General features: G+C 35.7%; 1 protein-coding gene across 1 annotated transcript; it reads right to left on the bottom strand.

Annotated features, from left to right (window-relative positions):
• Window positions 1-439: 439 nt before the first annotated feature.
• On the bottom strand, window positions 440-18,190 carry LOC135671369 (developmentally-regulated G-protein 2). Its single transcript, XM_065179443.1, has 12 exons — window positions 18,054-18,190; window positions 16,434-16,525; window positions 16,176-16,243; window positions 10,795-10,871; window positions 7,941-8,121; window positions 7,074-7,130; window positions 4,831-4,905; window positions 3,624-3,743; window positions 1,508-1,678; window positions 1,220-1,333; window positions 952-1,122; window positions 440-777 (listed from the first exon to the last, which is right to left on the bottom strand). Exons 2-12 carry the CDS (start codon window positions 16,501-16,503, stop codon window positions 682-684), a joined length of 1,200 nt encoding a protein of 399 aa, XP_065035515.1. The 5' UTR covers window positions 16,504-16,525; window positions 18,054-18,190; the 3' UTR covers window positions 440-681.
• Window positions 18,191-26,273: the final 8,083 nt, after the last annotated feature.

Raw genomic sequence — 26,273 nt, 5'->3', positions numbered from 1 at the left:
GGAGGAGAACACATGTAGATGAGGAAGGGATGAGGAGACATGCAGATGAAAGATGAAGTAAAGGCAGATGAAGAGGGAAAAGAAGTAGTGAAAGAGTAGGGAAAGACGGTGACGGAAGAGGAGAAAAGCTAGATAAGAATTTTGACTCCAATCTATTCATTAACCCAAACCATACTTTGTTCAATTTAATGAGAAAAAATCATTAGATTTAGTTTACATCAACTTAACCACTCGACCAAGATCACATTTGACCATTAATGAAACAAGCAAAACCATCTGATATTTTTCCAATGAGGGGGGTTTTCTCAATAAATTATCCAATATTATAAGGCTTTGTAAAATAAGTAAACCTAACTTTAAGATTTAAGTGGGAAATCAATGAGAGTTTATCCTGCATTATTTTGAAATGTGCTAAAACTTTCATGAACTTCATCCAAAATGATTCACAAACTCGTAAATAAATTATTATATGATGTGTGTCAAAACTTAAAATAAAGTTGACAATTAAGGTTCATGATGATTCAACTAGTTGAGAGATGATCTAACTGTGGATGCTTCAGAATCCAGCTTCTCAAGGATGATTTCGTCCGAAGAGCAAATCTTCTACTCATGGACTCTCTCCTCGGTATCCAGAAATTTAGATATGACACACAAATCACCAGACAGATGCGACAAACATGATCATGTCTTCAATGGAGCCTTCTTCTCTCTATCGGATATGCGAGCAGGACCAGTTGTATGTGATTTAAACCGACCTCTCCCCCCTTCCTCCTTTTCCTGAGAGTCGAGAAAAAGCAAAGTCAGACAAGAATGCCAAAACTTCTAAAATACCATAAAGTGTTCGTCTTAACAAGGAAGAATGTGTTTTTCGTGTCAAGCCAACAAGAGCATGGTAAACAAACAACTGAGGATAAATTATCCAGATAGAACACAAACAGAGAGCAGGTATACCTTCTTCTTCACTATCTGGACAACGTCCTCGTCATGGAGATTGTGTGACAGACCACAATGTTGTGGGTAGTGCCGTGCACTAGTTCCCCAAACAAGAACATATTTTAAATCTTTAATTATGCTACGATGTATATGATTACAGAAGTCTTCCACAGTGCATCCACCTCTATCCTGAGAGAGCCACATAATTAGATCATGAATCAGTGGCACTTCAACGAACAAGTGTTCCATTGTAGTTCCAAAGCATTAAAAACAAAATGCAACTTACAGTAGAAAGGACAAAAGGATCTGTAAAATCAGGCTGTTGTCCCTGAGGCTTTGAATAAACTCTTACGAGACCCATTTCTTCCCACATCCTTGCCAGCAATCTGTCCAAGTTCAGCTGTATAATGGAAATACGAGAAGAGGACCAACGTTTTAGCGAAAAGAAATGGAGTTCTCATGGTAATCAATTAAGAGTGTAAAATTATGTTGAAAATATCTATGTTGCTGGTGTTAATGTGCCAACTACAAGTATAAATAGAGGATGACACATCAAATCTGAATTTGAACTTGCCTTTAAGTTACAGCTTATGACTACTGAATTCGGTTGGCGGGCTAGTCTGTCCACATCATCAATACCAATGACATCAATCTTGTTGTAGACATATACACACTTCATGTATTTCCGATTCCCCTCGATAACATCAATAAGATCATCGACAGTAGCATCCTCACGGAATAGCACCTAAAAACAAATACACCATGAAGTTGGCATATTAATATATCATGTAGAAATAGCTATAAACTAACATTTCATAATAATGCTCGGGGACACAAATCGATATTAGAAAACTCAACAAGAAAGAAAAAGTTGGGTCTAATTAGATCCATAAACAAAAGAGAACCATATGGAATAATCAGCAATGCTTACAAAGTGATGTTTGTATCAATGAAAGGCACTCAGTACAACAAGCTGTAGCAGCTGCTCAATTGACCCCTCGAACATACATTCATCTCCTTGCTAACCACAAGGAAGAAATCATAGCCTTCATATACGGTGGTCTAAACTACTCGGTTATGGCTCAGTTTTGGCATTATTGTTCCTGTTTTACAGTTCTTCACCATGGCCTAAAGCAGTTGCACATGATATCTGATAACTGACCTGACCAATAAAGAAAACCGAACAGAAGATCTGAAGCTCATGTCCGCAGATAAGAGTGAATGAACATAATTAGGATCCTCTTCTTGACAAAATGGACAGGCTGTGAGTTATCCATGGGAGCTAGGTTTCCAAATGAATCGTACAGTTAAAATTTAAGTTGAAATGCAAGGCCCTGTCTGGATGTTGGAAGCTCATAGCATAAAGATAACACCAAGAGAAGAGGTGAAAAAGAAGTTGTTTTATAACAGCCAAACTCTAACCTGAGTTTGTGACTTCAGAAAGCTAACAAATATCAAACAGCTCCACAATACCCATGGAGTTTGTCCATTTCACTTAAGGGGTCCAACAAATCAGGAATTATGCATGTGGTGTTTGTTAAGCTAAATTCGATGGCATATTATGTGTGAAAATTAGAATAATCTTATTATGCCTACTTCAAGGAGAAATGGCTGGACAAGATGAAATGAACAGGAACATAACCCAGCATAGGAGCTTGGGAAGATGCAGTGCTGAACTACCAAGCAGCAGTGGAGACGATAACTCGTTTGATCAAAAGATATATGAATCTGAATATCCCTTTTTTCCTATGAAAAATTGGAGAAAATATCTAAACAAATACACATTGCTTAAAAAGAGTCAAGTTAAGAAGCTGCAGAGCTTCCTACCTCAACAAGAAAATTACACTAATACCTTCAGAAACACTCTAATCAATCATTTCAAAATATTGTTGATGAAAAGAAGGCAGGACCCATGATAGTCATTACATCATTATTTCTGCCTCGGATAAAAATATGAAGATCTTCGCTTCCAAAAGAAATTACGTTCAGAAATAACACTGAAGATACTGGACATATAAAACAGATAAGTTTAGAGTCATTCAAATGTTAGACAGTTCGGTGCAGTTCTGAATCGAGTTTGCGAGAGGGGGGAAGGGAATTGGATTCTGATCTGGCAAGGGCTGCAAGATTTGGATTTGGACTAGATTAGGGGCTAACCCAGATGAGCACCTGGAACATCCAGAACCTTGCCAAAGGTCCATTGAGGTGCTTGGAATTTTTACTGCCTCACCTAAGTGCCTCTTGATGTCATTGAATGAAACAGTTCACAGAGATGCTACATGTATCCCTCAAATAATACATTTTGAGGTGTTATAGCAATCCTTCATTAGATAAAGCTTTGCAAAATTGATGAATACAAGAATTATCTGCAGTAAAAGCATATATAAATTGAAATATATTTGTTCACAACTTTGCACTGGGGCCAATTCAGATTGTTGAGAAATCTGTAAATTTAAGCTTGCAAACTAATGAAAAGATTGCTCAATGTCGTGGATCATTTGACAAACGGAAAAATGAAACAAAACTATGACTTTCATATTTCTAAAGGTAAAACAACTACAGTATGAAATTTTGGTGTAAATTCCATATATATAGATATATTTCCAGAAGGTCAATTGAAAGTTCCAAGAAAAATTCCAGTACATAAGTGCTCGGAAACTAAGAAACAAAGAGTAATTTGAAGATCATACCTCTGCATTGTGTATCTTGTACTCGTGTAGGATTTGATAGCATAGCTTCTCATCAATATGAGTCAAAGCACACGTACTATTGAAGGAAATGCCTCCAGTCTTTTTCTTTTTAAAATATATCTACAACCATTAGAAAATGTAATTTAACACCAGACACTCATTTATTCCTAAGAGAGTAAAATTTCAAGAGCTCCATGTAAAGGGCCATGCATGTGTAAAGAATAAAAATATTAATTAAAATGCTAAAAGCTATTTTCATTTCTACAGGAACAAAGAGAAAAGTTTCAATTAAGTACATCAATGAATGGAGGCAATCTGATTATGCTTGTTAAATATTAGATAATGTGCACACTTAGCAGATGGTGAGACAATTACAAGGATATTTTACATATTAGGAACCTCTAAATCAATTAAAGTCCCTAAAGTTCCAGCAGCATATCAGATATAAGATTATACTGCTATTCCAATTATGGTATTTTATAATAGAGTTGTTAATTGCGGTAGCAAGAGACGGTTTCTTTTTTGGACCACCACAGCCCAGAATTCTCATTGCCAAATGTTCTTCCGTGCTAATGAAGTCACTTCTGTGTTAACCAAAAAATCAAATGGGAAAATCCAGGGTTCAGATCCATATTCAATGGAGAATAGTAGCCTACCAATTAACGGATGAGAAATGAAAATGATCAACAAAGTTAAAGAATGAGAATTACTATACACAACTGTCTTCATGGCTGATTATAACTATTCACTCAACATATTGCACATAGGCTGATTTGAATTGCAGTCTTCTTTCATCAAAGACTCAACTATGGTGATGGAAAGTCAAAGATGACCCAAGAGCCAAACAGTCTAACAAGGCAAGAGATGAAGTTATAAATGGGCATTCAACCAATAGAAAATTAAAAAGACAAATAGATAATATAATTCAACTAAAATATTATTAGAACAAACTGGATAAATCTATGCTCTGTAGTGCTTTTTCTGAAACAGAAATAAAAAGAAACTTAAGGCTACAAGATCCAGATGCAAAGTAAAAGCATGATCATTCTCAGAGCAGGAATAGGTGGTAATGCAAAATAATTCTCAGAGCATCTTGAGCAACACAAAAAAAGACTTTTTAGGTCCAACAAGTAGCGTACATTTAAAATATGCAGGTATCAAAATGCCAAGACACAAAGTACTTAGGAAACTCAAACAAAGAACATACCTGAGGTGGTCTCTTGTTCAAACGCAAACCAACAGCTTCCAGTTCTTTTGTTAATATTTGACGATGCCCCTCACTCTGAGATCATCTTAAATGATGCACACATTTAGAGGATAGGATGGATGGCAACAAATACAAGAAAACATGATGAAATGAGAGTATAAATTTTGAAATTTCATATTTTGTGCAAGTTCAATAATCTATGACCATGACATGAAATTTGTAAGATAACTATTCATCTAAACTGCAAAGTTTCACAAGAATACTTCAAATGTATTTTTTAAAAATTTTAAAGGGCAGGTCAAAAGTCCAAATTGCATTCAAATCACCAATACTCAACATTTCATAAGCCTTAAATATACACCGAAAAAAGCATGTACAGATGACACAAATTTAAATGTCTGACTGTATTGATGTTCACACTTCACACAAACATGATATGGACATGACAAGCATTTTAAAGTGTGAGTGTGCATCATAATCGCCAACAATAAGGGTTGCTATTTCGTGTAGACTGCGTCAATACTTATCAAGCACAATACAATAAAGTGTCGTGTCGGCCAACACAAGCCAAAAAATGTCATGCCATGTATCAACACCTCCGACATAGGTTAGTATCTCAACTATTGATGTCCTTTTGGCATTTGATATATTTCAAAGTTCAAACTGTGCTGATTGCCATAGTAATTCTTGGTTTGGTTCATTTCCTATTACTAAATGAGTTTTGCTCTCAATTATAAAGGTAGAATGTAAGTCATTTACCAGAAGTTCATTTCATATTACCTTGGAGAAGTAAAACATTTTCTATAATTTTCTTTCCCTGTGATAGGTCCATGATGGTCCGACAGCCAATTGGCATCAGAATTCTTTTTTTATTTTTTTATGTTATTATACTCTGTGACAACTATTGACAGCCTTCGTCTTTTCCTCTTCAACTCCTCCTCTTACTCTGCCTCCGCGTCTTATGCCCCCTCCACCAATGCCTCCTTCACATTGCTGCTGCTTTTGCATCCTCCTAAACTGCTGCCTCCTCATTTGTGTTGCTGCCTTGTCTGTATTTCTGCCTTCTCCTGTTCCTCCCCTCTTCTCTCTCTCTCATGCTGGTCTGAGTGATAATGAATCAGTACCATACCTAGTCATCGCGCCAAACAGTACCATACTAAACCAACCGCTTGTCAATATCAGTACTTAACCAAGCTTTTAATCTTTGCCTCTGATCTCCTCTCTTTCTTTCTAATTCCTCTCACTCAAGCTTGGGTGGCACATTATAGGTTTGCCAACTTGTGAATATAGGTGTCAACATCTTGACTCAAAAAATGGCAGCCTGCCTCACAGGGGTAAGTCTGCACATATTGGCACACCTCAAACACTATGTTGTGTCACTGTCACATATGCTAGACCTCCAGACTACATCTCTCTCATATGCCTAGTTCTCAGTATGTAATTCATTAACTGCTGCTATTCTACAAATGGATCATGTCCTCGAGCTTGATAATTTATCGTAGGATGAAACCAGCAGTGTAGAAAGATTGCATGTGCTAGGAACTACAGATCAGAATGTAGCATATAGAGTATAGATGAGTTATACAAAGCCGTAGGTATATATCTATATATATATATATATATATATATATATATATATATATATATATATATATATATATATGATGGCATGAAATTTGTACCATATTGTAGAAGAAACTACTATAACAGAATGACATTAGCTAGGAACTAAAGACCAGAATGAAGCCTACAGAATTATTAAAAGAGAGCTACGGAAGAGACTGAAGGCATCAAATATTACGATATTGAGTAGGTGATTTGATATCAGCAGTCCAACCCAGGTTGAGATGATTCATCTAACAATGAAGACATGTGTCTCATTACTAGCAGTAAAGCCTCCTCAATGAAGTAGCCATTGGTACAGGAAACCCTATCTAAGAATTTAAGTGAGTGATGCTTCAACAACTGCCAGAAGAATAAGCCAACATGTTGGAAAGTTAGTGATCTCTAAGTCAAGACTTTGTTCAATATATTGATGGCAGACAAACCCAACAATGCTTAACTCATTTGAAATGTCTATTTATCATATGATGAAATACAAGGAAATAGGACGAAAGAGATCTGAATAACTTATTAACAGGACTAGGCAAATGAAAGCATGCAATGAAATGCTTTATTCAACATTAATAAAAGGGCAGTTCCTCCAACAAAAGAGGCTCTAAAGAAAACATAAACCGACTTACTTTTGAGGCATCAAGAACCATCAACACAATGTCTGATGACTTGGCAACAGCAATAACCTGGAAACAAAGAAAACCAAAGTCAAATTTCATTTTACCCAACTACACATGGCATGTCATTTTGCAGCTCAAGAAATCTACAAAAGGTGCAAACAGAGGTCAAAACTTCAAATCAACAGCCTTTAGCTCCAATGATGGTTAGTTTGCTCCAAAAGATGTAAAAAAATCAATGACCCAAATAAACAGAATTTGTTTTAATTATCAATCTCATATATATAGTGGTCCAAGCAATTCTAATCAAGCATTGTTGTGCTGAGCAGCACAGAACAACACGAGTCAAAAGGTATTATTGGCACATGTCAAGTTGACTGTGTAGGAAGTGGCCAGACCAATTCTTAGCACATGCTACTGATCATAGGGGCATTGTGACCAGCATCATATTGTATCATACCCTGACAAAATGGTCTTCGCTTTTATGACAACAATTCTTGATTATAATAAGAATACGCTTTAGGACATCTCCTTTTGTAGGTTTACAGCAAATTTTAGGTCTAAAAGATTCAACAACACTATACGATTCATATTCAAAAATTAATTCCATGCCAACAAAAAGGACACGGTAATAAGTCAGAGAACAAACAAGCTGCATAACAGTATGAAATGTAGCCTATCATTCCCCATAGTCCATCATGTAACAAAATGCAACTTTGATACAAGTGCAAATAATCTTATCCTGATGAAACAGTCTATAAAGGAAAAAAAATTCTCCTGGGTTCATAAGTACGGAAACCATACAAATGCAGGAATAAGTTCAGTTTGACAGATAACATAACAATAAGTGGCAATTTAATCTATAGTGAGTAACTACACCTGCCTACCACGCCCCTTTCCTTCTGAAGCACCTTCAATGATTCCTGGAAGATCTAGAAGTTGGATTTTGGCATCATTATAGTTGATAATTCCTGGTATGCAAGTAAGGGTTGTGAACTCATAGGATGCAGCTTCTGAATGTGTTCCAGTCAACAAAGTTAGAAGTGTAGACTTCCCCACACTGCCACATAGAAATAATAAATAAGCTACTTGTAGTAAAAGACCTAAACACATTGAATCATGGTTTGCCGTACCGAACAGTACCGCCCGGTACGGGCGGTACGTACCGGTCCGACAGACTTTCGGTACGCGGACCGCCTCTTACCGTTCCGGTACTGTAGCAGTGTAGTACTGCTACAGTGCTCGGCACACCCGGGTGTACCGCTCGGTACACCTCGGTATACCGGTCGGTACACCCGTACCGTACCGTACCGAGCGCGGGTCGAAACGCCGGTACGGTACGGTACGGCGAACCTTGCATTGAATATAATAACAATCAAGAATTTATATCTCAATCCTGGAATCTATAGGTCACTTATAAAATCAGCACCAACCATACTAGACAGCATAGCATCTGGTAACAATCAAGGGAAAAAACCAAAATAATAAAAATACAAGCAAAACAGGATAAAATCTTAGAGGAAGAGAGCACTTTCTCTTGTCTCCAGTTGGCGGTGCTATCTAGGGTTTTTAAAAGATGCACCACTAAGACCTTGCCCCCTCATCTCTTCTCTTCTTCTATTGTCCTCTTCTTCCTTCACTGTCTTTGATAGAGATATAATAGAGGAGGCCTCACGAGCTACAAGTCGTGACATTTATTACAAACCAAAACCATCAAGAATGACTTTAGGGTGTTTGGGCCCAAGCCAAAGTATAAAAACAATGTTATTTAATGAGATTAGAGGGAATTTATCGGTTTGCATCTGCAAACAGATCGGTATGTATACTAACATTTATACCATGAATTAAAGTTTCTTCCCAACAAGTTATGACTGAAATTACCAGGAAGATCAAGATTTTTAACATGGCCACAAGTGCAACTAAAAAATCACTTTTCCTTGAGTACATTTTGTACGACGATACAAGTGGGAGGCAGCGGCAGAGAGAAGAGGTGGGGAGGAAGCAACGGAGAAGAAGAGGGGAGGAGTTGGCAGTGCCGGAGGATGATGAGGACACCAGAGGCAACGGAGGAGGCAACAATAGTGGTGACAAAGAAGTGAAGTTAATGGCTGCTCACCTAAGCATTAAAGACCCAAGCACCTCAAGATAAACCAGGCGAAGCACCTAGGTCTTAGCAATGGATAATCTATATCTTGGTTCAAGCCACTTGGTCTGATCAAATCAAACCCTAAACCTCACCACCACCCCAACAACCCCTTGATGTGCGACCCTTCTTTGCAGGAAACCTAAGCATCCCACCGACCTATGAACAACATTCGTGCACAAGACAACCCCCCTCTTCAAAAATGTCTCCCTTCTCACAGACAGCAGTATCTCCCCCTCTTCTTGCTCGCTCTCCCTTGCAGTAGTGGTGCTGGCTGGCTTCTCTATATCCCTCTGACACTTTCCTCTCTCTCTCTCTGTCTCTCTCTCTCTCTCTCTCTCTCTCTCTCTCTCTCTCTCTCTCCCTCTCTCCTGATGGTGCGGCCCCCACTCCCACCGCTCTTCTTTTTTCTCCCAACTTTCGCGAGACACCTCCGACTCTTGCTCTCCCTCTTCTCTCGACTCAAAATCTTCTGACAGCCACCACCCTACCCCCTCATTCTCCCTCTTCTATTGTTGTTAGGACTTAGGACCCCACTAACCTCCTTTGGTGCTCTTGTTCATTAATTATTGTTAATAAAAGTTAACACTTGTTAATAACTGAATGTGTTAACTATTGAATTTGTCACTCCTAGTATTTTGGATTATTACTATAGTTTTAGGGACCTGAATTATGACAACTGTAGGTAGTAGCTTAGATGAATCATCTGCAAGAAACTTAAAATACATTCTGTATCAAGATTCATAATTTCATACCATACTAGAGTATCGAGTTCAGCTCGGTACAGTACGGTACGAGTATACAAAGCGGTACGTTCAAGCGTACGGTATTAGGCTATTGATAGAGCCAAAGAAAAAAATCTAAAAATCTTTTGGTAGGAAAGAGAAAGCATAAGGACATCTTTACAATTTACAATCATAAAATATCAGCTTCATCATCCATTACATATAGCGAGGCACAATTTGAACCCAAAATTCTTTTATAAGAACTCTATAGAAGTTATATTTGGGTTATTATAGTACATTGCAAGAAACAAATGAACTACCTTTATATAAGAATACCAAGGGCCATTTTAGAATTTCTATGAAAATTTGATCAAAGGCTACTAAATCTCAAGGTATTTGTTAATTTATATAATTTAATAATATATATGAATTCATTAGCCCTTATTTTGTTTACCTTGGGCTTTTTGCTAATAGCTTCTTCTTCGCTTCCATCATATCCTCTTTTTGTCATTAGTAGTTATCACCTCGATATCATCCTTCTCTCTAACATTGTCACCGAGGTTGGTCTAGGGAGGTGTATCCACTAATTATATGATGATTATAGTCTGTATGCACTTTTGGATACACCTTTGTTAATATGTATTGTTTCTTCCATGCATATTCTGAGAGCAAAAGTCCATATTTTCAATGTATGTATTGGCATATCCAAATATAACTCGACACAGCAAACTAGTCCGATATTGTTGTCACTCAGGTACTTAGGCAAAGCAACAACAATGAGTTTTACATGCATGGTTCAGTTAAAATTGTTTCTCACAATAAGAAAATCAAAAGAAAAATAGAAGTTACAGGAGATAGAAAAAACCTCGGGAAACCGATCAGTGCAACACGACCATGACCAAACTTTGTAACTTCAAAACCCTCTCCAGCTCCACTAGAACCCTATTTGTAATACAGTTGAGGCTATAAAAATCCATAAAATGACAATAAGAAGAAAAAACATTTAGACTACAATATCATGAACCACATATAGCAAAACCAGAAGCAAGCTTGTGGCCACCTTCCTAAAGCGCAGTTTCACTACATTACAACATTCCCAAAGCATTTATCACAAATAGATCCTAACAGAATAAGAGATATGTAAGAGATATTAACTGATTGAACAAGTTGTATTGTCCCAACTTGTTTGGGGTCAATTTCATGGATCTTATTCCCACCATGTTTATAAGAATAAAGAAAATTATTGGTCATCAACAGATTAACATGTCCCTCCTTTTTTAAGGTTTGGGTCCACAGTCGAAAATATTTAACAATAAGCATGCACAGGCGGAGTTTGTCAAGTTAGTTGCTTCAAAAAATAGTGACATTATGATTTAACAAAAAATCACTTTCCCTATTTGCCAACAAAGAGGAAAAACAAGCAAGCGCACAACTATTGCTAGGTACTACAACAATGAGCTCTCTTTAGAATGGGATTATCGGTTATATAGGCTTCTTCAGTAATTTGTAATTTTCTACTGAAAGAGTTCGTGCAGAATGGGAAAGTTCAGGACTGATTTCGCGCAACTTCTTCTCGCAAAAGGAAAAATAACTTATTACTAAGTTACGCACAGCTAAAAGAACCACCATTGTGCAGATATAAGTCAAGGTATTTTTTGCACAAGTCCCAAGGGTTATAGACCATCAGGCAGCCACCTATCACATGTTACAAAAAGAAACCAAGTCCTCTCTCATGACATCCTAATAATATCATCCATGTCATTTATATAACTCGGTGATTTAAAAAACGCTATGCACCTAAAGGCACCAAGGTCCCAAAATGCCCGAGGCACTAGGCGCTCACCCAAGCGAAGCGAGGTTCTCTGAAAAATTAAAATATAAAAAATAATATAATTGATAAATATGATTATATAAATAAAAATATGACATTAAATTAAAAAGACCTAAAGTACCAAGTCGCATTATCCATCTTCTAAAAACAAAAATGTCAAAAGACTCAAAACAATAAAGTTTACATCAAATTCAATCATCATCATAACCAACATCATCATTTTTAAACATTTCATCATTTTTCTTTTCCTCTCGTCCATCTTTATCAAAATATGTTTCTTCCTCTTCATCTTCCTCTTCAAGAATGGCAAGCGATGAATTTGAGGCTTTTGCACTCATTTTGCTTTCATCATATGTCTATATCTGTAATTCTCTAACAACTGAGACTCTTGCCACATCTCTCCATGTCAAGCTGTCATCTTCAAATACAAGCTCATTTTCGGCATCTTACAAGTTCGCACTCATTTACCCCACTAACCACTCATTTGAGTCATAAATGTCTTATAATAAAATTGGATCAATATTATTTCACAAATCATAATGAAACTTCAGTGCTTGATTATACTTTATATAAACTAGATCATGTAATCGTTGATGTTCTAACTAATTTCTTCTCTTTGTGTAAATTTATCATATCACATAATTTAAAAATATATTAATGCATCTATCTAAAAAAGAATAGATTAATTGAAATAAAAATATTTTATGATCTTTACATGCTCAAAGGCACTCGAATTTCGCTCACAACCCATAGCACTACAAGTCAAACTAAGAATTTCGATAACTAATTAGTACAAGTTCAAGATAGAATTTCCAAATAGACTCCATCATTTAGTTGCAAATTTTACTTTATTATTAACAATAACATACTATAAATGAAATTAATTACATAAATTTATAAATACTTAGGGATGTAGTTGTCCTAGATCGAACTACCATTGAAATTTCAAAAAGATCATCAGTATTCTTATATAAAGATAATTCACGTATGATCTTATCCTACACCTCAAGGCTTAAAACTAATTTAACAATACGCTTATATAACCAATTTACAACTTCTGCATCAAACTCAATGGAAGTATTCTTATAAAAGAATTCTGGGTTAAAATAATATTCTGCTGCATGTAATAGACAATGAAGTTGACAATTTCATCTTTCATCAATGATTGCAAATATGTTCTTATACTTTTCTTTAATTCCATCAAAAGACTTTTAAGTTGTCTCTTTTGTTCTATCCATAACCTCATAAATGTATCTCATTGTAGGCTTCTTTTTATTATCTGTCAACCAAAGGACTCGAACAAGAGGATCGATTACCTTTAATGTATAAACTATAAAATTTCAAAATGATAGCATTAAGATAATATCATCGGCCCTCTTGCATTTCGCTTCTTTTGCTCATTTGCTTATCACTCATTTCTCCAAGGTCAACATGTTTCTCATGTTATATTTTTTACGTTACACGCTTTGTAATATCAAAAAAGAAGTAACAAATTGGGTGACACCATATCTCACCAATTCTTTGTTGCCTATGAATTTTCTTATCATATTCAAAGCCCCAATATAATTATAAAGAAATCCAACAATAAAGATTGTCATTTCTAAAGCCTTCTTGAAGTCAAAAATATTTCCAACATCCTCTAACATTAAATCAATGTAATGTGCCACACAGGGAGTCCAATATATATGATCTTTTTGCTTCAAGTAATTTACCTAAAACAAAAGATAACAAAATTGATAAGACTTAGGAGTCATAAAATTCTTCTATTTAAATTGGAGACATAGAGTAATTAAAAGATAAAAAAATTAAAAAGATAAATCTAACTAGCTAACACATAATTGTTTCTATTGTCGGTTATAACTTGGATGATGTTTTGTTCACCAATTTCTTCCACAAACTTGTCAAGCAACTTATATCTTTTATCTAAATTTCATAAAAGATGATGCATTTATGGACTTCACAAATAAAAGATGACCATAAAATTAATTATACTCCTATTTCTCCTATTGACCCAAGCATGATTGCTTTACCCATGGTTTTTTGTGACCCTTTAATAAATCATTTATATAATCTAACTTTTTTTTCAATAATGGAACTGGCAACTCATAATAACTTAGAGGTTTTAATCCCTTTCCATATCTTCCAATTGCTTCAAGCGTCTCTTTAAAACTATCCAAACGATAAGTATTAAGAGAAAGGCTAGTCTAATAGAAGAAGTGAGCAATGTGTTAAATCGTTCTTTCCTTTATTTCCTTATCACAAGCATCACTTATATTTGTTTGTCTTAATTTTGCTCCTACTTAACCTTGTTGCTTCTGTGATCCTTGATACATATATAAGTCCATTAGTCTCTTTTTACCCTTCTTAATAACTATGGTTTCTTTTCCTTTTCTGTCATATACTTTTTTCTCACTTACATTGACACTTTTTGAATAATCTTCTTCATCATCACTAATATGCTTAGAAGTATCCACGAGTAAAATCTCATAAGATGCATTCCTTTGCATTTTTTTCAATCATATAAGCCAACTCTTTTTTTACATCAAGTGAATACTTCTTACATGCTGATACATTCTTGTAGTTCCCTGCTTGTTTGCATGAAAAATATCACCCCTAGTAATCTTATCGCAGAAGATGCAAGTAACTGCATTAGAATCTTTAGAATCCTTTAGATAATTATATTTCCATACAGAATCCTTAAATTTTTTTATGAATCTTTTGAATTGCTTTGTACACTTGTCATTAATCATGAAACCTTAATAATAATTTTAAATAATTATATATTAACAGTGCTAAAATCTAAATGGGGACTATTATATGATAATTGTAGGTAATAACAAGGTCTTCAATTTCGAATAATACCGCCCGTACCGGGCGATACGTACCAATCCATCAACAGACCGATGTTACCGAACAGTATATATATATTTATTTATTTATTTATTTATAAAAGGCGACATCGTATCGCCTCGGCGACGTCGCCTTTCCCTCCTCCCATGCGGGGCGACGTCGCTTTTATAAATAAATAAATATATATATATATAAATATATATATATATATATTTATATTTATATATACCGAACGATATACCGCTCGGTATACAGTACTGTACCATACCGAACGAATATCGAAACTCCGGTACAATACGATATTTCAATCCTTGATTAATAATCTGTTGTTAACAGTATTTAATCTACTATTAACAGTAGTTAGAGGAGAGAAAAAAGTGACCGATGGTGGGAAAGTGGGGAAGGAGAGGGCGACAGTGACAGAGGAACTTTCATACAACAACGATAGCAGTGGCAAAAGTTGCAGACGACAACAACAACGGCGGAGGAACCTTCGGACGACAATAGTGATGGCGAAAGCTTTAGACGACGGCATCGACGATGGCGAAAGCTACAGACAACAACGTCATGGGCGAAGGAAGCTTCAGACGTGTTCGTCAGAGGCAAAGGAAGCTACGGTCCTCTCCCTCGACAGTGGAAGGAGCTACATACGGAAGCAACAACGACGAAGGAAGCATCGATCCTATGCATCAGCAGTAGAGGTAGTGGTAGAGGAAGTGTCAATGACGAAGGCAACGGCCGCGCTAGGGTTTATGGCTCGGGGTCACGTCGAGGGAGGGTGTTTAGTTTAGTAACATATAGCTTAGTTGTTTCAATTGAACCAACTAAGCCACTGTTCAATGGAACCAATGATAGTCTAGTTCAGTTGCTTCGTTTCAACCAGGCGCTCGCTAGAGGCGCCCGGTGCCCAGGTTCAAGCGAGCACCCAGACGGCACTTCATTGAAGCGCGCCGATTGGTCAATCTTTAAGGCACTCAAGCCTCGCCTTGCCTCACCCAAGCGCCAAGGCAAGCACCGGGGCACCTATTTAAACCACTGACATAACTAAAACATAAAACTCCATCCAGTGGTAGTTATCTTACTTTAGCTACATGGACCCTCCAATATATATATATGTATATATATATATATATGTATATATATATATATGTATATGTATATATATATATGTATATATGTATATGTATATATATATATATACATATACATATATACATATATATATATATATACATATATATTTATATATATATATATACATATATATATATATATATATATATATATATATATAACAGCAACTCAATCAAATTAGCCTAGGCCTAAAGTTGACCCAACAAGATCCCTTTGTGAGCTTTGACTATTTTTCCCAAAAGTTAGGCTTGGCTTACAAAACCAAACTGAACATATGGTCGGCTAAGTGAACATAAGGTCCATTGTATGTCAAATTCACCTAAGTGAACATTGCACTAGCCTATGCAGAGAAATCATGAATCAACAATGCTCAAATTTTACATGCATATACAAATTACATGTAGATAGGAGGGATGAGAAAACATACAAACCTTGGGAGGCTCTAAAAGTTGGGTTCTTAATTTTGCTAGCTTTGCCTTTAGCTGCCCAAGGTGGTACTCTATATGAGAAAGAAAAAGAGATTAACAAGTACATGCAAAACTTATAGCATTCATATTTACTACAACAAAGAACTATCATGATTTAAACAAATAGTGAAACTGATAGCATTCGTGTTTACTTTAGTACAAGTTGAATATGTATGGTGGAAAAATCTATGGGTATTTACATGCAACAAGAAAGAAAAGAACCTGTAGCCTTATTCTTTTGAGTCCTGGCCATCTCAGCCTCGATCTCCTTGATTCTCTCAAGGATACCCATGTTTATTAGATATAAAACAAACCTGCCAAAAAAGGAAATGCCACAGATACATCACCAAATGTCACATAACAATTTGGCAATAGCATGGCGATGCAAAGCAAGATAATCATTAGAGAGAAAATGATATGAGTGTAAACAAATAAGCTGATCTTCAGAAACCAAAAGTAAGTACTGGTTCAGATACAAAAATCAAGTTATCCAAAAGCACTTCTAAAAAGACCACCGGAGAGAATCATTGGATATTTACTACAGAAGTCACGGTATATTTAGAAAATGAAAGTCTCATAATTTGTGATTTATGTGCTAATAAATGTCAAATAATCACATGTAAGTCATGTGTGATGGAGAAAAGTAAATCAAATTGCAAAAAATGCAAAAGAAAAGGAAAGGTTCAGACTAGTTATAAAGTTACAAGAATCAAATAAATTGAGAAAAGGCATACAACTTGTATAATAGAACAAATACCATTTGCATCAAAAATTTTACTTTCATCTTTACTTACCTCTGTAACAAATGCAGATAATGACACTGATATAAAAGCTTTTATTAGCAAGGGCAGATAACATTGTGGATTATTATGCAGACATAACAGGAGTCAAGGATATTGCTATGTTAAAGCATAAGCATTTACTATAACAAAGAACTATCAGGTGTTGAAAAAAAATTGAATATGCAGCATGATATGAGAAACTACTACTTTGGATGCAAAATTAAAAAGCAAATCCCACTTAAACTAAAGAATTCTGGCATCTGGAGCATATTAATCCAATTGTAATCATATATAACAAGGCAGCAACTAACAATGGAACATCAGACAAACTGGTCATCCGATTCCTCACTACAACCATCATCAGAAGTTGGCCCGACCCTACTACTAAAATCATATAAAAACATAGACCACCTTGTCGCAACAGGAACACATCACATGCCTTCACCTCTTGCTTCCTTCCTGTAATTATATGTACTTACTGTTCCCATCATATATGCTAAAGTACTAGAGAATACTATCAGCCCTAAATGCAATGTCTTTATTAGTTCTGTGACATATTTCTATATCAATTAGTGTTATATGCTAGATGTTAACCAAATCAAGAAAAACAGATTTCTATGAAACTGCACGCCACTTCATTAAGGTAGCTCCTAGTTCCTATTATACTCGTACCATCGTTTAGGAAGCATCTCTGTGTTAAATCGACACTCCTAAATTCATGAAACGTCTATATATAACAGAAAACATAATCTTCAACGATCGCCGAAAGGAAGCCCTCGACTCGACCGACCGTTTATTCATGGATCCGCAAGATCAAAGGAAGCATCGCCAATGCGACGAGCCTTCCCCACTAATCATTGTTTGTTGTCACATATCACAATCCAAAGATCGACGAGTTCTGGATATCTTTAGTCCGTGTTATGAGGTGAACTAAAACACAATAATTTTGAGGAGAAAATCTAGCAGAAAAACTAGATTCGAATCGAGAAAGGGATTACAAGATAGCACACAGAGAAAAGATCAACGGCGGAAAGAAGATGACAAAAGGAAGAAAACGAACCCTAGGAGAAGAAGAGATCAGCGGCGGTGGTGATCGAAGAAACGAGGGATGAACGATTAACCGCAGTGCCGCCCACCAATGACGAGTTCGCGGGTGGGGATCGTGGAAGGGGAGGGTTTAAAGGGAGTTCACGGATCCAATGGTACCCCTAAGTCCGCAGTGCTTTCCGCCCGATTCCGTGTCACCTGCATAATCTACCCTTACGACAATAGATTATAACTGTGGGATCCACTGCAACAAACGAATAGTAGTACGAAAACAAGTAAGAAGTGTCTGTGGGTGGTTTGTCTCCGGTTCGTGTAAGGTTTCCCATATCATACGGCAATCAGAGACAAACCAGAAGAACTTTAATAACCAAGATAACGCGGTAATTTATAGTTAAGTGAAAAGTAAATAACGAGATAATTTTGGACAGTCCGAGAATAACACAGAAAAGAATTATGGATTATTCAGGGAGAATTACGGAGGATTTAGATATTGTACACAGTGACGTGATCCTTGTATCCCAATTATTCTCTTGTAATTGTTGCTAGGGTTTTGGCAGGAGATTGAAATTTATATATTCATTATTCTTATAGTATATTATCTCTAGTTTATCTCGTGATTTTTACCCTTCACATTGAAGATATTTTCCACATATATCTTGGTATTATATTTGATTGTGATTCCATTTAATTCCGCTGCGTGTTATAGTCTGCTAGTATTTATTCATATACAAAAGTTTATTTCACTTTATACCCCATAAACTAGTATGAAAGCAGGATTGTGATGATTTAATTTTTATATTTGACCATAGAGGTCAGTAATATTTCTCGCATGATTAGTTTAAATAGAAATAATTAGATGATATCGAAACCAAGAATGGAAGATCTTTTGTATTACAAAGATTTGTATGAACCTTTGTAGAGGATAATACAAAACCCACAACTATGACATATGATAAGTGGAAGACGTTAGATCAAAAAATAGTTGGGTTTATTCGATAGTAGCTTGATAATAGTATCTTTCACCATGTTTCTACTAAAAGTTCTGCATATTCTCTTTGGAAAAAATTGGAAGGTCTCTATGAAAGAAAAACAGTTGGTAACAAAGCTTTTTTTATCAGAAAACATGTGAACCTAAAATATAGAGAGGGTGCTTCTATTGCTAAGCATTTGAATGAAATGTAGAGTATTACTAACCGGTTATCCTCTATGAAAATATCTCTTGATGATGAGTTGCAGGCATTGTTACTTCCCAATTCATTACTAGAAAGTTGGGAGACACTAGTGGTTTCCCTCAGTAATTCTGCGCTAGATAGTGTTGTCACTATGAGTCAAATAACAAGAAGTTTATTGAATGAGTCAAAGTGGTGATTATTTGATTTTGTCTCTTTCTTTCTGATGATATTTTTTCTTGTGTGTGTTAGGATCTTGAGTGAGTGATTGACACAGGTGCTTCTTATCATGCTACACCACAGAGGAAATTTTTTGCTACCTATAGGTCTGAAAATTTTAGTGTTGTCAAGATGGCAACTATGACACGGCAGACATCATGGGTGATATCTATTTAAAGACCAACCACAAGTTTGTGCTTAAAGATATAAGGCATGTGGTTGACTTGAGATTGAATTTAATTTCAATTGGAAGACTAGATAATGAAAACTATAATAGTAGATTTCACAAAGGGCAATGGAAGCTCGGTAAGGGTTCTCTTATTATAGCTAGTGGAAAGAAATGTCACACTTATACAGGTTGCAGGCTAAAGCTTATGGTGAGCAGTTAAATGCTACAAAGAAAGACTTTAGCATGGAGTTGTGGCATTGGCAATTGGGACACATGAGAGAGAAGGGGTTGCAAGCTCTTTCCAAGATAGAGGTATTGCCAGACCTCAAAGGTACACATTTGAACCCTTGTATTGATTATTTGGCTAGTAAACAACAAGAGTTTCATTTGCTAGTCCTGCTTTGTCTAAAAAAATGCATGCCTCAGACCATGTTTATACAGATTATATGGTCCTTTGAGGATAAAAACTCCTTATGGATTTGTTGATATTCCTGGTATAAGTGGTGCACTTTATTTTATCACTTTTATAGATGATTTTTTCAGGAAAGTTTGGGCCTATGCTTTGAAGACCAAAGATCAGGTGATTAATGTTTTCAAAGAGTTTGATGCTAGGGTTGAAAGGGAGACAGAAAGGCAATTGAAATGCATAAGATCATATAACGGTGGTGAGTACATAGGATTATTTAATGATTATTGCAGGTCACATGAGATCCAACATGAGATGATAGTTCCTGGTACACCTCACCATAATGCAAATTACAGAGAGGATGAACAACACCATCATAGAAAAGATCAGATATATGCTTTCACGGGCTAAGCTACCCAAAAGGTTTTGGGATGAGGCTTTAAGGACTGCAATTAATATGATCAACTTGTCACCATTCACAGCCCTAAATGGTAATGTTATAGAGTATGTATGGTCAGGGAAAAATGTTTCCTACAGGCATTTGAGAGTGTTTGGTTGTCGTGCATTTGCACATGTTCCAGACAATGAGAGGTCCAAGCTGGATGGTAAGACTAAAGAATATATTTTTTATGGTTACTCACATGATCAGTTTGGTTACAGGCGTTGGGATCTAGAAAAGCATAAGGTGTTCAGAAGTAGAGATATAGTCTTCTTTGAGGATCAAACCTTTGAAGATTTGAAGAAGAAGACATCGGCCAAGACTTATGCAGAAGGATTAGCAGATTGTGACTCAATTACTCCTCTAGTATATTAGGGTGATGGGGTAGATGTGTTAGGATCAGGGTCGGCACTAAGAGGGGGGGTGAATTAGTACAACGGATAAAAACGTCATTTTTCGAAAAAAAAAAAACCTTTCATACGATAAAATCCGAACTCGGAAATGCTTAACTTAAAACACGTGTTCGCAAATGTATTGAAGGCAGTAAGCTATTAAAGAGGTTTGTAGTAAAGATAAATTGCACAAAGGAAATGCATACCAGAGTTTTAGAATGGTTCAGTCAACATGACCTACATCCACTTTCGGCTTCCTCCTTCGACGAGGTCACCGGCGTCCACTAGAGGCCTTCCTTCAATAGGCGAAGGCCAATCACCTTTTACACTCGTCTTCTCCTTTTACTGGGTTTAGGAGATAACCCTTACAAGCACTCACACTCCTCTCTAAACAGAATTCTAAGTTTAAGAGATGGAGGAGGGAATTTCTAAAGATTGCAACAACGTTTTCTCTCTTTTAATCTCTCTGTGCTTGTATGTTTTAACCAGGGATGAGAGGGGTATTTATAGGCTTCAAGTTGATTCAAACTTGGAGCCTAAAACTTTCTCATCCCGGGTTCCCCGGGCACGGGCGGTACCACCGCCCAGGTCTGGTGGTACCACTGGTTGGCACCCTACCAAGGGTAGTACAACCGCCTAAACTAGCGGTACCACCACTTGACATAGTCTCGAAGACTGTGCCACAATGATGAGACTTCTTGGGTCACTATTTGGGCATCTTGTTGGGTCCAACATAGTTCTTATATGGGCCTACTGGCCCCTAATTGGGTTAGCCCAAATTCAAGCCCAATTACATGCTAACTACGAAATCCTAAGACATTTGCTAAGCTAAACAAGTCCCTATGTCTATTCTTCTAGCGAACTTCCAACGATCTCTCGGCAATGTTCCGACAGACTCCCGGCAAGCTCCTGGACTTCATGACGATCTTCTTGGCGAGTTCCAATGAGCTTCTCTAGCAAGCTCCGAGACTTCTCGACTAGTTCCTCCAGAACTTCCGACAAACGTTTGGACTTCCGATGAACTCTCGAACTCCCAACATGATCTTGATCTTGACTTCGGGAATTCATTTTGCTTCATGTCTTACTTTTATCACAGTTAATCCTGCATATATAAAATATACTTCGATCTAGACAATTAATACTAAGCATTAATCAAGTTGTCATGCATGTTATTGGTCCCTCAACGTTTCGTCTGATTCTTCGTGCATCGTCCTCTCCTGCGGCTCATTGCCCAATCAGCCAGTTGACTCCACAACTTCAATATCCTTGGCGCAATGTCTGCTCTTCTTGGCCCGAAGCCTTGTGTCGATATGTCGACTGATCCACCGGCCCGACGTCCAATCTTCTGACATGTTCCTCCGGCCCAATATGATTTTTCCTACTTTAATTATCTCATCTCGATCGAAGCATCCTACGTCACTCAAAACACAGATTAAAACATAAACATATATCAATTGGTTTCATTATCAAAATACAAGATTCAACAAGATGTGCAGGAAAATGGTGTAGAGCATGATGTTGATCTACCTGCAGGACATGTTGAGCAAGAAGAAGTTGGAGAGCAACTTCCCGTAGAACCTCAGTTGAGAAGATCTTTTAGATAACATTAACCTTCCAAAAGATAGTCTACATATGAGTATGTGATGCTTACTGATGCAGGTGAATTAGAGAGTTACCAGGAAGCAATTGAAAGTGAGCAGAAAGAGAAGTGGTTAGTTGCCATGCAGGAAGAGATGGATGCTCTTCAGAAAAACCACACTTATGATTTGGTACTACTACCAAATGAAATGAAGGTCTTGAAGAATAAGTGTGTTTTTAGGTTGAAGACTCAAGAATATTGTTTTCAACCAAAGTACAAAGCTAGATTGGTTGTAAACAGATTTAGTTGAAAGAAAGGTATTGACTTTGAAGAGATATTTTCTCCTATTGTTAAAATGTCTTCTATTCGTGTTGCTTTTAGTATTGCTGCTAGCCAGGACTTGGAGGTTGAGTTGTTAGATATAAAGATAACTTTTCTTCATGGTGATTTGGAGGATGAAATTTATATAGAGCAACTAGAAGGCTTCAAAGTTAAAGATAAATAGAACTTTGTCTATAAGTTAAATAAGAGTTTGTATGGGCTAAAGCAAGCTCCAAGACAGTGATACAAAAAGTTTGATTCATTTATGACAAAAAATGGATATAAAAGTGACTTCAGATTATTGTGTGTACATCAAATGGTTTGATGAGAATTTTATTATTCTCTTACTTTATGTTGATGACATGCTTATTCTTGGGAAAGATATGTCTATAATTGACAGGTTAAAGAAAGAACTGAGTAAGTCTTTTGCAATGAAGGACATGGGGCCAGCAAAGCAAATACTAGCTATGCAGATTTTTCATGATAGGAAAAATAAGAAGATTTGGTTGTCATAGGAGAAATATATCGAGAAGGTATTGGAAAGATTCAGTATAAGCAATGCAAAACCAGTTGGTTCTCCACTTGCAAGTCACTTCAAGTTGTGCTCAGAACAGAGTCCATCAAGTGATGAGGAAAAGGAGAAACTACAAAAGGTTCCTTATGCTTCAGCAATCGGAAGTTTAATGTATCCAATGGTATGTACAAGGCCGGACATCGCATATACAGTTAGTGTTACTAGCAGATTTCTTGCAAATCTAGGCAAAGAGCACTGGACAACAATGATGTGGATTTTTAGATATCTCAGAGGGAGCTCTAAGATTTGTTTAAGCTTTGGAGGTGGATTATCTGTGTTGACAGGTTACACAGATGTAGATATAGCAAGAGATATATATACGAGGAAGTCCACATCAGGTTATGTTCTTACTTTTGTAGGGGGAGCTGTATCATCACAATCCAGATTGTAAAGATGCATTACTCTCTCCACCACAGAGGCAGAATATATTGTTACTACATATGTTTGCAAAGAAATATTATGGATGAAAGAATTCTTACAAGAATTAGGGCTGAAACAGAAAAATTATGTGGTGTATTGTGACAACCAGAGTGACATCCATTTGTGTAAGAACCCAATGTTTCATTCCAAGTCAAAGCATATAGATGTCAGATACCATTGGATTCGAAATGTATTTGACGAGAAGCAGTTGCAGCTTCAGAAAATTCAAACAAATGACAACGGAGCAGACATGTTGACAAAGATCTTACCAAAAGAAAGAAAATATGCTGACAGCTGGTCAGTATGGCTTCACATTGAGTTAACAAAGATCTTACCAAAAGAAAGATAGAAAATATTCTGACAGCTGGTCAGTATGGCTTCACATTGAGGAGTCATGGGACAGCCTCCCTTATTGCTGAAGGGAGAGGTTGTTGGGCTGACAACCCATATTCAGCCCAAGGTGGGTTTTATCAGTCCACAGCTCACCCCCTCTTAATCTAACCCTAATTTATATTAGGGGGATGTGGTGGCTATAAAAAGAGACAGAAAAAGGAGGAGAACTAGGCAGAAAAAGAAGAGAAAAAAAGGGAAGAAGACAAGGACAACACAGAGAGACTGTTCTCAATCATTTAACAGTGTTTTCATCTCAAGTTAGCTCAGATCTATAATAGATTTTTACTATGATTACTTGGGGAGAATTATGGAGGATTTAAATATTGTGCATAGTGACGTGATCCTTGTATCCCATCCAAATTATTCTCTTGTGATTGTTGTTAGGGTTTTGAGCAAGATATTGAGATTTCTATATTCATTATTCTTATAGTGGATTATCTCTAGTTTGCCCCATGATTTTTACCCTTCATATTGAAAGAGTTTTTCACGTATATCTTGGTGTTATGTGATTGTGATTCCATTTAATTTTGCTTTGTGTTATAGCCCGCTAATATTTATTCATATATAAAAGTTTATTTCACTTTATATCCTATCACCGTTTAACTTTATATCCTATCACCGTTTACTTATGTTAGTATGGTAAAACAAGACAACGATAGTCATAATAGAGGTTGATGATATAGAGGTAAAATAGTATTTTGGCACTCTATAAGATAGAAGTGTTTTAAAAAATTTGCTCTAAAAATATAACATCAAAGTAAAAGATTAAGAGTTTAATAAATCTCATAGGCTCTAAACCAAACGCATCGCGGAATACGAAACACTTATTGCACAGTACGAGTAATTTTTTACATGGATTTGTGATCGATTTGAATTAAAAAGTAATTATTTAAGTAAATTTTAAATATAGATCAAATATTTCTAAAAATAAAAAAATAATATTAATACTTATACCAAGTATTTAAAGGTGATTTGTCTCGAAGGATCTCTGATTTTAGTTTTTATTTTGTGACAATCCGTTTTAGAAAATTATCTACGAGCTTCCTTTCATATGACTGATGGATAAAGCTTGTAGAGACTCGTTAATTATTCTAAGTTGCACTCATACGATGATGAATGTAACAAAGATGTCATTTTGATTAAACGCAAGTTTTGCGTGAATCATCATATATTATGATACTCATATTTCGACAAATTTATCTCATTCTATTCAATAGGTTTTCAATCGTATGAGTCATTACAATCGATCAAACAGATGGAAGACAAACGCAAACAAGTTCCTTGCTTTTGTATGAAAATTGGATTCAAAGTTATAAGGAAAAGAGAAATTAAGTGATTAAAAATTAAAAAAAAACTCATAAAAAAACCAAAGGAAGAAAATTGGATGAATTTATGAAAATAATAAATCTTTTTAGTTTTTCTCTAGAAATATATTATATTTTTAAAAATTTCAATATACTATCGTAGGATTTTTCAGCAATATAAAAAAAGCATTATAACATCATATAAAAATATTAAAATATAGTGTTTCAATAAATTTTATAAACATTTTGTGTTTTTATAAAATTTTATAAAAAAATTATAAACATTTTGTGTTTTTATAAACATTTTGAAATTTTATAAAAATTTCAATATACACAAAATGTTTATAAAATTACAATGTTTTTATACTATCTTAGGATTTTCAGCAATATAAAAAAAAAGCATTATAACATCATATAAAAATATTAAAATATAGTGTTTTTAATAAATTTTATAAACATTTTGTGTTTAGTGTTTATACACTATGTTATAGTATTTTCAAAAATATGTTATAATATTTTATTTTTAATATGACTAAAAATATTATAAATATAGTATACAAATATTATAACATAATATTTTTTTTCATTATATTATAATATTTTTTTAGTATTATTAAAAATATTATAATATATTATAAAAATATTATAACTATGCATTGACCCATATTTAAAAAATAGTATTATTTAAAGTTAAGTGCCCAAATATTCGTGCGGTGTCTTTATTGCTTTATAATTATGCAAAAGTATTTACAATAATTGTGGTTCTTATCGCTTCTATCTTGAGTCCAGGTCCACGTGCACTTCACGTGCAGCGGCCACGGAAGGAGGAGGGGGCCCAGAGAACGCCA

This window comes from Musa acuminata, unplaced genomic scaffold (genome assembly GCF_036884655.1).
Source record: "Musa acuminata AAA Group cultivar baxijiao unplaced genomic scaffold, Cavendish_Baxijiao_AAA HiC_scaffold_1139, whole genome shotgun sequence".
Taxonomy (NCBI): domain Eukaryota; kingdom Viridiplantae; phylum Streptophyta; class Magnoliopsida; order Zingiberales; family Musaceae; genus Musa; species Musa acuminata.
The sequence above is the reverse complement of the archived record's forward strand: the minus strand, read 5'-3'. Positions and strand labels throughout refer to the sequence as shown.

Excerpts from the sequence above, each read along its gene's own strand:
- LOC135671369 (XM_065179443.1), bottom strand. The coding sequence starts at position 16,503 with ATGGGTATCCTTGAGAGAATCAAGGAGATCGAGGCTGAGATGGCCAGG. Across the intron at positions 8,122-10,794 it reads GCACTGATCGGTTTCCCGAG|TGTGGGGAAGTCTACACTTC; the intron begins GTTTTTTCTATC and ends TCTATGTGGCAG. Across the intron at positions 7,131-7,940 it reads GAAAGGGGCGTGGTAGGCAG|GTTATTGCTGTTGCCAAGTC; the intron begins GTGTAGTTACTC and ends CTTTGTTTCCAG.